Source organism: Babylonia areolata, chromosome 29, assembly GCF_041734735.1.
Source record: "Babylonia areolata isolate BAREFJ2019XMU chromosome 29, ASM4173473v1, whole genome shotgun sequence".
Taxonomy (NCBI): Eukaryota; Metazoa; Mollusca; class Gastropoda; order Neogastropoda; family Buccinidae; genus Babylonia; species Babylonia areolata.
This window is the reverse complement of record NC_134904.1, coordinates 2,344,632-2,356,099: the sequence shown is the minus strand read 5'-3', so window position 1 is coordinate 2,356,099 and position 11,468 is coordinate 2,344,632. Positions and strand designations below refer to the sequence as shown.

The following is an 11,468-nucleotide window of genomic DNA, read 5'->3' as shown; positions in this document are numbered from 1 at the left end:
GGAGGGTATGAAGGCCTGCTTTCGTGATAGACTTTCTGTCGCTTGCAGAGCGAAAAGTAGGTCATATGACGTCATGGGCAGCCCACCACCGTAACTGGCTTTTCGGAGTTTGCGCTGCCTTTGTCCGGGCAACTTTTCGGCAGAGTTTATAAATGGATCAGTTCGAACAGGTAATGACAGAGATGTGACAAGGAACACGCTCAAAGTAAACATAGAATTAGTAGACTTAAACTAATAATGTGTGTAATTATAAAACCAAATACATCTTGTAAACTTGCAAAAAGTCACTGAAAATGTTCAAAATCCTTTCGTCAGAACAGCGATTTTTTTTTTTTCCTGTATCAATACGACATGGAAGCTACTGAGGCTGTAACCCCCCCCCCCCCCCCCCCCCCCCCCCCCCCCCCGGGGTTCATGTATTAAAAATATAAGCTAATGAAATATTTTTCGAAAACATACCTGCTTTTATGAGGTGGCCCTTAACATTTTTTTGTGAAGTCTTAATTACAAGATCCCCAGTCACTTAACCACTGAAAAAGCAAAAAGGACCGCATGAAGAGAAACAAGATGAACCTCAAAACGTAAGAACGAAATCTGTCAGGTCGGTTGTGTATCTGTGTATAATCAATTATAATAACAGCAGCTTCCAGAGGCTTGTCGCCAATGATCTTCTTAAGGATCCTCGGAATCCGCCATCGTCAACAGTTAAAATGTAAGACAGACGTCCAGGTAAATGATGTGCAGTTAGATTGGGTTTTTGTATCTGTGTGCATGTACATGTGTGCTGGGAAGTTGGCTCTGGTCAGTGCAAGGGGAAGTAACAAGGTACGCCTTGCGGAGATGTTTTTATAATGGAGTGGTTCTCTCCCATTTTAATGCTTGCGACGAGAGACAAAAAAGTCATGCAGAAAGAATATGATAAAGAACACACACACACACTGACTGACAGATGGGTAAGAGAGGGAGAGAGAGAGAGGGGTGGAGCGAATTGTCTTTCTAGTAGTGCGGTCTTCATAACACTTGATGAAAACGGGGAATGAATCAACAGTCGTGAGCCAGAAATGGCAAGTGTCCTGCTCCCTCACCCTTTTTTCCAGCCTTAGAACTGCTGAGGCAGGACAATTAGTACCTGCTTCAACATAACATTGATGATAGAATAGACATGTCTCGCAAACGTCATCTCCATAGCCACGTTTCCACGTTCTGCGCCCCCCCCCCGCCCCCAAAAAAAACCCAACCAAAACCAACTTCGCTTCAAATTCACTGATCGCACATGCAGGACGGATTCGGATGCACAACAGAATGGAAAAAACTTGTGCTTGTCCATGTGGTGATTGTTGATTTGGTAGTGGAAGGAGAAACCATAATTTGTTTTCATTTTCTGATTGTATTGTATTGTACAGTATTGTATTGCATCATTACTGTCACAACAGATTTGTCTTTCTGAAATTCAGGCTGCTCTCCCTGGGGAGAACATGTCACGTCAGTGCAGCACAACCTATGTTTCTTCTCCATGAGAGGGTGCCACCTCATAAATGTAAGTGTGCTAACTATCCTCTGGGAATAACCATATACGTCGTTTTTTTCGGCTTTTTTGTCTGTAGGTGCATTTGTTTTCCTATCAAGTGGACTCTTTCCACTTGTACCAATAATGGGTAAGACCGCAATTCCAGATCGCGAGTGGTTAATTTCATTTAGCCTTTCGAACTACAATATTTTACTGGGTCATTCCTGGTTTGTTGCCAGAACATTTGAGTTTTGAAATGGCATAAAATTGTTTTTTGTTTTTTTATCCACAGGTAAAAGAAAAAAATTCTGTACTGAATACAAAGAATGAAACTACACATCACATTTAATTCATACAAATATTTCAAAGATGGTACTGAATTATCTAGAATGGGCAAATTCTGTCGAAGCCTGCCATTTTGCCTGAACAGTCTTGTCACTGTTTGCATGTTAAATCTAATCAATAATTCATGAGAATATACAAATGAAAGGAGGTGGAGGACTGAATATCATTTAGAGAAAAATTTGTGCATATCCTCTACACTTCTGTGTAATATCACTGAATGACCACAAAAAGCAAATTTTAAGACCAGTCCCAAGTCACACAATGCATATGTATAGCAGATGTTTTGGAAGTATCCGAACAGCATGTAACTTCTGCCATTATTTGGAGAGAATCAGTCTTAAGTGTTCATTTCTTTTTCATGAATTGAATCAATGCATACCCCCCACGCCCCTTTCCACCCATCTTAATCAGCCTTGATTAGACAGACAGGTTGTGATGGACCTTCAATCTGCCCTGTTCAGAGTGCTAGAAAAGTGAAAGAATTGTGTATTAGGCCTGAAAATTTGACAATATATCTACCATTCAGCTAACGTTTGAAAATTTGACAGACCTATATCATGGTTGCAAAACGAAGTATTTTCAATCAATGTTTTGGATCATTAATGAACTGGTAACTACCTATCTCCCTCCAACATAGGCGTTTTCAGTTTTATTGTTATGCAGCAGGAATCACTGAAGCCATGGACTTGGATCTTGTTTTTATTTTAAAAGATTTAGTGTCAAATGTTGCCTGACAGCCATTCCAGGTGTGTGTTTAAAGTATAAAGCATTGACTAAAAATCCAAAAACAAGCTTAAAAAAAAAGGTTTGGTACCCACAAGCTGTGTTTCATATATATTTGGTTTTATGGATTTCATCCATGTTTGAAACTCCAGCTGAAATACACCTTGGGCAAGACATAATTTATCTTTTTTATTGGGTCAGTCTTGAATATGCTTGATGATGCATGTTTTTGGTTGTTGTGTGCTTACATACAATTACGCCAGTGCATGTAACAACCCTGTGTTTTGGTTGTGTGTGTGCGCGCGCGCGTGTGTGTGTGTGTGTGCCGTACTTTAACCAATGTAGTTTCTATGGAAATAGCCAACACCAAATTCTGCTCATAAACTAAGTGGTTTCAACACAGTCTAATTATAATAAAAATGCGCTTCTGGGTAGGGCACAAAAATTATAAAGTAACCAAACTGTTTCCTGTCAGGTTAGCGACACATTTTTACTTCTTAACCACAAAACTTCGCACTTAAAATGCTTTTTTTTTATAGCAGTTTTATCATATTTAGTTCAAGTAAGTCACTTCTGCTTAGAATGAAAGTTACATTATCTTTCAGGAGCAGCAAAATTCTGCAGAGTAATGAGTATCAAACTGAATATACTAAAAAAAAAAAATTTTTTAAAGAAAAAAAAGAAAGAAAAAATCTCACTAATCCAGAACATTACATTTCAAAATGCAACTCAATTATGGTGAGACATCGATCTCTTCACTTGGACAATACCTGAGAGATTTAGGCAGTTTTGTCTGTCTGTACTGTTTACCAGAATTTACAGGGTTTTTTATTTCCAATTTATGAAATTCATACATATTTTTGTTTAACACCACAAGTACCAAAATAATTTTTTTTAAATGTGTAAACTTCACATATAATCCAAATCTTATTTGCTCACCATCACAAACTAGTGTTTGTTGAACTTAAAGTTGTGTTGGAAAAGGAATGATTCCACCCTAAAAGCAGCACACATCGATTGACATTTCTTTGTTTTGTGACCATATCTATGAACTTTTACCTGACTTCATCACAAAACTTCCAGCTTGGAGAAAATCCAAAATAATCATACAACTCCAAATGCCTGTGCAACACTCCACACAAAGACAGCATGCAGTCAAGATGGTGGAAAAAGCTGGAAAATGTCATCTATACACATCAGAACACTGAAGAAGAAATTTTGTGTATGTAACAATTGAATTACTGTATTTAGACAATGTGTGAACTGCATAAGCTGGTTCAAAATATGTTCCATTCACTGTCAAAATTGGGGTTTGGGGGGTGTTGCTGTAATATGAACGTTTATCCAACAATAAGCTGGGCAGTCCTGGCCACATGGGATGGGCATTTCACTGTCAGCAACTAAATGATGTGCAGTTTTAGATTCACATCTGTAGAACTTAACCTACTCCAGTCTTTTCCACAGACTTTACTGTTCCAATAATTTTCAACAAAAGTAGCTTTAGCATCCAAACGATGCTCACAAAAACTTACTTTCAGGTAAGACGGCAGATGAGTTGTAAGTTGTCACTCATATGATGGAGCAACAAAAACAAAACATTTTCCCATCATACAACACAAACCCTGTCAACTTAAAATCAAAAGGGAAAAACAACCACACAAAACAACAACAACTGAGACATTTTGGTCGACTTGACTTTAATAACGTCAGCCGAGGATTTTTGATCGCAAGATTAAATTACCAGTACAAAAGAGAAAATTGTACACTGCAATAGGTCTGTGAGTGAAGCACACAGATTTCATTCCTCTCACCACTCTGAGCATAGCATCTCCATAAATGCCTTGCTTCTTAGTGACACATCTTTGAGGACTTTCATTCCCATTTTCATGACAGACTCCTTGTTTGCACAAAGAAAAAAATCTTGCAGACAATTATATAACAAACCCCCCCCCAAAAAAAAACAAAGAAAAAAAGTTTACAACAAACTTACAAAAACACAAAAATTGACACGCATGATCAGAATCATTTATGTACTAACCACCATTCTTTTTCTCTCTGGAACAAAAAAAAAACCCAAAAAAAACCCCATAAACCAAAACGTTTAAGCATAAGTCTTTGATGGGTGTTGCTAAGAGGAAAAATGAGGATCTGATAAGTTAAAAGTAACATACCAGAATGAATATACAAATGGGTAACCCTTCCCTCCTCTCCAACCTCCTTTTTCTTCACAACTGGAAATGGGAAGCCATAGAGGAGCAGGTTTAGAAAATCATGATGGTGAAGCTATTTTTCTTATCTGTTAGAATTTTTTTTAAAGCCTTTGCAACACAAATCTATAAAAAAAAAAATTCTTTTTGTTAGTAAGCTTACAATGTGGTTACAAGGGTCAGAATGTTCAGGCTTGTACAGAAAATATTTCAGGTGGAAAAGAACACATCTACCTGTAATACAAAAACAAAAAAAACCCAAAAAACCTCAATTGTCAGCATTCCTTTCTCATGAACAGCAATGCCAACCAAAGAAGAAAAGCTGACTTAAACCAAGCCTGAAGGAAACATGACTAAGAATGATAAGTACAGATCTGCAGTGTCAACTGAGCCAAGATCTATATTCAGGCAGCTGCTTGTTCCACTTGCTGGGATGTCTCCTGAGGTTTCATAACATCTGGCAGCTCTGGTGGACTGGACAGAGGCTGAATGTCCAACTGCTCCCATTCACCGTCTACAAGACACACAGAAATCAATAAAATAATCCATTATCACCTGCAAAACTGATAGAATTTGAGTTAAAAACAACAATGGAACTACTGAATTACACAATGTGCACATTGCAGGAGTTGATCCAAACTATCTTTTCGCTAATCAAGTTCTTGCAGAAGCAAATCATTGACTTCTGGAATGTGACCGGCACAGCATTTCATATTTCAGAGTTTCATCATCCGTACAACCTGTACCTTTGCATCTGTCAAACTTTTAACATACACCACTCTTTTCTGAAATTTTACCACTCAAAAGAAAAGTTACCACATGCCAAACATTTCCCACCAAAACCCGACTTCAAGGCAAGATGGTCGATAAAGAGCTGTAAATGGTGTCACCAAACTCATGTTCAGCAAGTTCATTCTATTCAATTCAACATCCTGGGTGGGTTTTTTTCATGTGTTTTTATGTTCATAAGTCTTAAATGCCAAACATTTCCATAAAAACACATGAAAAAAACCCACCCAAACCCAACTGACTTTGAGGTAAAGTGGCTGACACAAAAGCTGTAAATCATGTCACCAACTCAAATATTCAAGTTTATTCTATTTTAATTCAATATCTTCTTTCCAATGCTGGCATGCAATAAGCATGCCGATGGTACAGTTAGTTTTTTTTACTGCTCACATGAGAAGTTAAACTGTTGAATACTGAGCTTTCCAGAATTTCGCTTCAGCCTAAGTAGAAATAAAATTTAGTTAACTGTTATTGTTGTCCAGCCAAGAAACAGTTTCATTCAATCATGAATAAAAATGAACACAATCCCAATGTTATGTCGTGATTTATGGCACAAAGCATTGACGAACTTCCAACCCAATCAGCAAGCGAAACAAGCACAAAAGCACACCTACATTTGGTGGGTTTTTTCCTTTGCTGCTTGTTCATGTCCTTTTTTTCTCTAAAAATTCACATGACATTGCTATGTCATGACCTACTGTCTCACCTTCCTTCTTGTAGGTCAGTCCCAGGGTAGCAGGGGACTGGGCCTTGGCATTGTTCGTGTTCAAACCATAGTCCCCCAAGCACTTGTTGTCGTCAGTCAGAGCCTGTCAAAGAAAAATACTGTATTATTATTGCACTGTACTGTACTATTACTATTTTTATAGTCAATATATTTCTGTGTGTGAATTACAGGCTGCTCACCCCATGAAGAGGTCATTGCTACAGTGCACTGCCACTTCTTTTCACATGGGATAGAACACAATAGAAAATAAATACAACTGCATGCACTATGTTATGCTAGATACCATCTAGAGCCATTCACAGGAAAGTAGCTCTGCCAGTAATTTTCTGCAACTCACAAAATATTTTGGAAACCCCCCCCCCCCCAAAAAAAATCCAGTTTATTTCATGGGTGAAAATGGTGCGAACATATGTATGTATTAGACACAACTATCATACTCCGATACTGTTTTAAACATAAACACTACAAATAAACACTATAAACACTCACATACACCCACACACACCCTCACACCCAAACACGATCACACAATATTACAACACAAAAGCTCACTGTAAACAATATTCTAACTTAAAGCTTTTATCTGGAGGGTTACACAGTAAATGAACCCCCACCCCCACCCCCAAATGAAAAGTTTCAAGCTAAAATATTGGGTTATATCTAAACCCACTTTTAACATGACCATGCCTCCTTACTGTTGATGTACCTTGTAGCATGTAATCTTCAGGATAGCCAGAATCACTTCAGTTAATCAACAATAGTTTCATTTTATATCAAGTTTTCGCTGTTGCTATTGTCTACGTTGTGCAGAAAATGGAACAAAATTTTACTTCAGCCACTTCCTCTGTACCACACATCCTGACAGCCATGGTGACAGCCTCAACAGCTTTTCACTTAAAAAAAAAAAGGCAAAAAAAAAGCATAAAAATCATTCCAAAACTTTGAGACATTGCTTTGAACACACATCAAGGCTATGCTAGGAAGTAATTAGTAAGCGTCAACTGGTTTTCGCATCTCTTTTCTTCGCTTGCCTGTCCCATTTGATCAACAAAGCTATTTTTAGTACCGCTGTATTCGTCTGAACCTCATCTTTCAAAATTTCTGTTGTGGGATGTTTGTTTTGATTTATAGTTTTAATCTAAGCTTGTTTCAAGATGTTTTAACAAACCTTTTACTTTCTCAAAAAAGGTTGCAGTACTTAGGTACATAATGGATGGAAACCAAACTGCTACATGGTACGAGGAAAAAACAAAACAAGACCTGATCCTCCCTAAACAGGCGCTGGTTCTCTGGTGGAACTTTGGTGATGCCCTCGACGATCCGTTTGACATCAATGAGGGATGTCGTTTCCTTCGCATCAGTGAAAATGGTGGTTTTCATGCGGCGAATCATTAGGAACACATCCTGTCAACATCACAGATGTCAAGACATGTTTTCAGACATTGCTTGATCAGTTCATCAAAATCTTTGTCAGTTTGTGTTTTGTATACTTTGAAGGTACATATTTTTTCTTGCACACACAACCATGTGTTTCTATTTCCTTTGTGCATTTCTCAGAGTCTCTGTTTCTTTTTACTGTTATATTGCTTTCTCCCCCTCTCCTCTTATTCTCCCCCCCCCCCCTTAAAAAAAAATATATATACAAAAATTATATACTCGAAATGCCCCCGCTCCCCCTCCTTCCACCACCACCCCACCATCCTTGTGAATCTTTTTGTACTCCCCCCTTTTTCCCTTAATACTGTTATAAAATCCCTCTCACCTCCCCAACATCATCCCTGAGTCTCTCACTCTCCACCTTTTCCCCCCATTATAGTCATATACATGAAAGACAGAGGCAATTTTTCTTTTTAATATTTAACTGCATCATTGCCAAAGATTTACTCTTTTTACAACCAAAAATGAGAGTTCAATCTATTTTCACGACAAAATCAGAAAAAAAAAATCAAAAAAAATCATGCATCAGTTACTACACAATCCAGCAATATAACAGCACGCTTAATTAAAACCAAAAACAAACAAAAAACCCCTAAAAAAAACCAATTCAAATATTTCAACTGCTTCATAGTTGCTTTGTACTTATAATGATAAGAAACTTTTGGGAGAGCTGGGCAGTTCAGGGTCTTCAAAGAAGCCCCCCTCAGTCAAGTGTTTCGGCCCTTAACTCTCTCCCTACTGGGCGATTTGTAAGCGCGCATTCCTCTGCGTACTGGGCGTTTGTATTTGGGTTTTTTTTTTTTTTTAAATTGTTAAAAAATAACGAGTTAACAGTCTCATGAAATTTGGACACACAATTGTTGAGGCATCAAATAAAGACGGCACAATGTTTCGTAACTCTTAACTTCTAAAATGCTTTCTGTACAGCAGGAGGTAAAAAATGATATTTTTTCATGATGTAAAATGTGAGGGTGGTATAGAATTTGTACAGGCGAAGTCTGAACTATTCATGAAAAAAGTATTGTTTTCCACAAATCTCACTCTTAGAATCCCATCAGTGTAAATGATGAATGAATGGGAGCCTTTACAAACTGCAAGTGAACTTACTTCATCACGAGGGGTTTGAGGGGCTTGGGGGGGTTGGGGGGCTGGGTGTGTGTGTGTGTGGGGGGGTGGGGGGGGGGAGGGGGCATGGTCTGTCATGCCTTGTAACTTTGTGTGTCTTGCCCCATGTATGGTAGAAGTGTTGGAAAAGATCAAACAAATCCTACCCTCTGTTACAGCCAGTGATTTATTAGCATATTCACCACCAATCACCCTCTCACCCAAGGAGGAAGGTGGCAGAATGGTTAAGACGCTCAGCTGCCAATACAGAGAGTCCGTGAGGGTGTGGGTTCGAATCCCGCTCTCGCCCTTTCTCCTAAGTTTGACTGGAAAATCAAACTGAGCGTCTAGTCTTTCGGATGAGACGATAAACCGAGGTCCCGTGTGCAGCACGCACTTGGCGCACTGAAAAAGAACCCATGGCAACGAGAGTGTTGTCCTCTGGCGAAATTACGTAAAATGAAATCCACTTTCATAGGTACACAAATATGTAAGCATGCACTCGAGGCCTGACTAAGCGCGTTGGGTTATGCTGCTGGTCAGGCATCTGCTCAACAGATGTGGTGTAGCGTGTATGGATTTGTCCGAACGCAGTGACGCCTCCTTGAGAAAGTGAAACTGAAACTGAAACTCACCCTCTCTACTGCAACTGCCTGTCACTCACCACACCTATTGCCCCTCCCCCTTCCCCTGTCACTCACACCAGTTCCACTGTCCAATACACATTGCCCTCCTGAAGGACTAAAATAACTTTCTCCATCCCCCTCCAAGTCAAAAGCCATCCCTTTGATCTTGTAAGCTGAAAGCACGAATTTCTTGTCTCTTTCGAGAGTAACATGTTTGAGCCTGAGAGGCCATTGTCACACGTGCAATCACTCAGTCCAGGTTGGAATGAAGATAGCTTGAAACCTCAGTGACAAGCAAAGATTGGCCAATAGCAGTGGTCTGATGTTTTGCTATGCTAATAAGGCAAGACAAGAGACCCATTCAGCATTGTCCATTCCCAGCTGTGTGAGGCGTGGAAATTTTTGAATGTCAGAACATGTATAGCAGTAATCAGTAGGGAATGCTCTCGCCTGCCATCACTTGATATCAGGTAATCAGCAGGGAGTGAGTTAACTTTTTACATTCTATGGGGGCACGGCCATACCCAGGTCATGACTCCAGGATGCGCGAGTACTGCCGCATTTTTTTCCCCTGGTCCTCAACAGGTTCAAACCTGGGCCTCCAGGGTGGTCGCCACTTCAGGACTGAGCCACCTTTTCTGGTAGACGTTTTAATCACTGAGCCATCGTATGCTTAGCTTGAGTGGGGAAATTTAATCCTCATGAAGTTTACTTTCATTCCTCCTCGACCAGATCCAGCTCTTTTCTGCTGCTTCTGCCATTACCTTTAGAACCCTTGTCCTCTGTGTGCCAGAAATTGACAGCTGTTTCAAGAGGCTGTAGGCAGATATGCTCACAAACCCTCTTGCACCAATCTCTATAGCAAGGACACTGGCTTGGATGTTAGATTCTCTAAGGCTGCTGGCTAGACTAGCATACTTCTCAGTCTAGCAGAAGTGGCCTTCCTCCATTCTGCTTTCATACGGCACAGTGAGTTCAATCATAATCAGTTTCATTTCGTTAGATGTACTTGTAGGAATAATTCTTTTTGGATGGATTGTTTCAAACTTAACCCCTCACCCTAATTCATCACTGGAAAAGTATATGCTGTAAGCTTAAACAGAGGCTACATATACTGTATTCCATATCTGATGTCAGAGCCGTGGGAAAAGATAGATATTTTATGCAGTTTTGGTCCAACTACAATGGCCGGCTTATGCGACCCGCTCCCGATATGACAACTGCATTTGGAAACTTTTCAGTTTTTCTTCAACACTCGACATTAATGTAAGGCTGGGGTAAATATATAGGACTATAACCATTCAGCAATCTAACGAAAAGTTAGAATTTTTTCGCTTTTCTCTCAGAAACTGAAGGCTCATTCACTCGGACAAGTGTACAACAATGGAACGACAGCAACTTGCGAGCATGTTTAGCACGTACCACACTCGTGTTTTTCGCAGGCTATTTTGTGTGATTTTCTCTTTCTGTTAAAGTAATAAGCTAAAATCAAACAGGATATGAAGGAGAATAGTTCACAACTTACCATTTTGTATTCGTTTGAACACAGACACTCAAATCGGAGTTTAGACTGCAGTTCACGCTAGATACGAAATCACGCGAAGTAACTTTCCTCTCGCGAGGTAATCGTCTCGGAGTTTCCGTTTCTTTGCAGTTTTATCTTTTTACTACAACTTTGTGGAATACCAAAATTAATCGGATTCAGCATTCCGACACAATTTCAAAGTGATTAGGAAATTGACAGTATATGCAAGTATGCTTGATATTTATGCATACACGATAGCTGATATTATCAGTGTTTGTCGAATAACAATTACTGTCATTATGTCAGCTGTATCCACATTTCTCTCTCTTCTCTCCCCCCCCCCCCCCCCCACATACCCCACCCCACCCCAGTCCACTCGCTCTGTGACTGACGGAATGAACGTCCACGCCTTGTGAACACTACTCATTCCATCTTGAGGGGAAAAATTGTGGATATTTTGCAAAATGTATATGAAAAC

At 39.5% G+C, this 11,468-nt stretch overlaps 1 protein-coding gene across 1 annotated transcript; it reads right to left on the bottom strand.

The window, feature by feature from the left end:
- Positions 1-4,254: 4,254 nt before the first annotated feature.
- Positions 4,255-11,115, bottom strand: LOC143274718 (elongin-B-like). The gene is made up of 4 exons (XM_076578624.1): positions 10,991-11,115; positions 7,559-7,702; positions 6,278-6,380; positions 4,255-5,296 (listed from the first exon to the last, which is right to left on the bottom strand). The coding sequence occupies exons 1-4, from the start codon at positions 10,991-10,993 to the stop codon at positions 5,187-5,189; spliced, it is 360 nt and encodes a 119-aa protein (XP_076434739.1). The 5' UTR covers positions 10,994-11,115; the 3' UTR covers positions 4,255-5,186.
- Between the last annotated feature and the right edge of the window lie 353 nt (positions 11,116-11,468).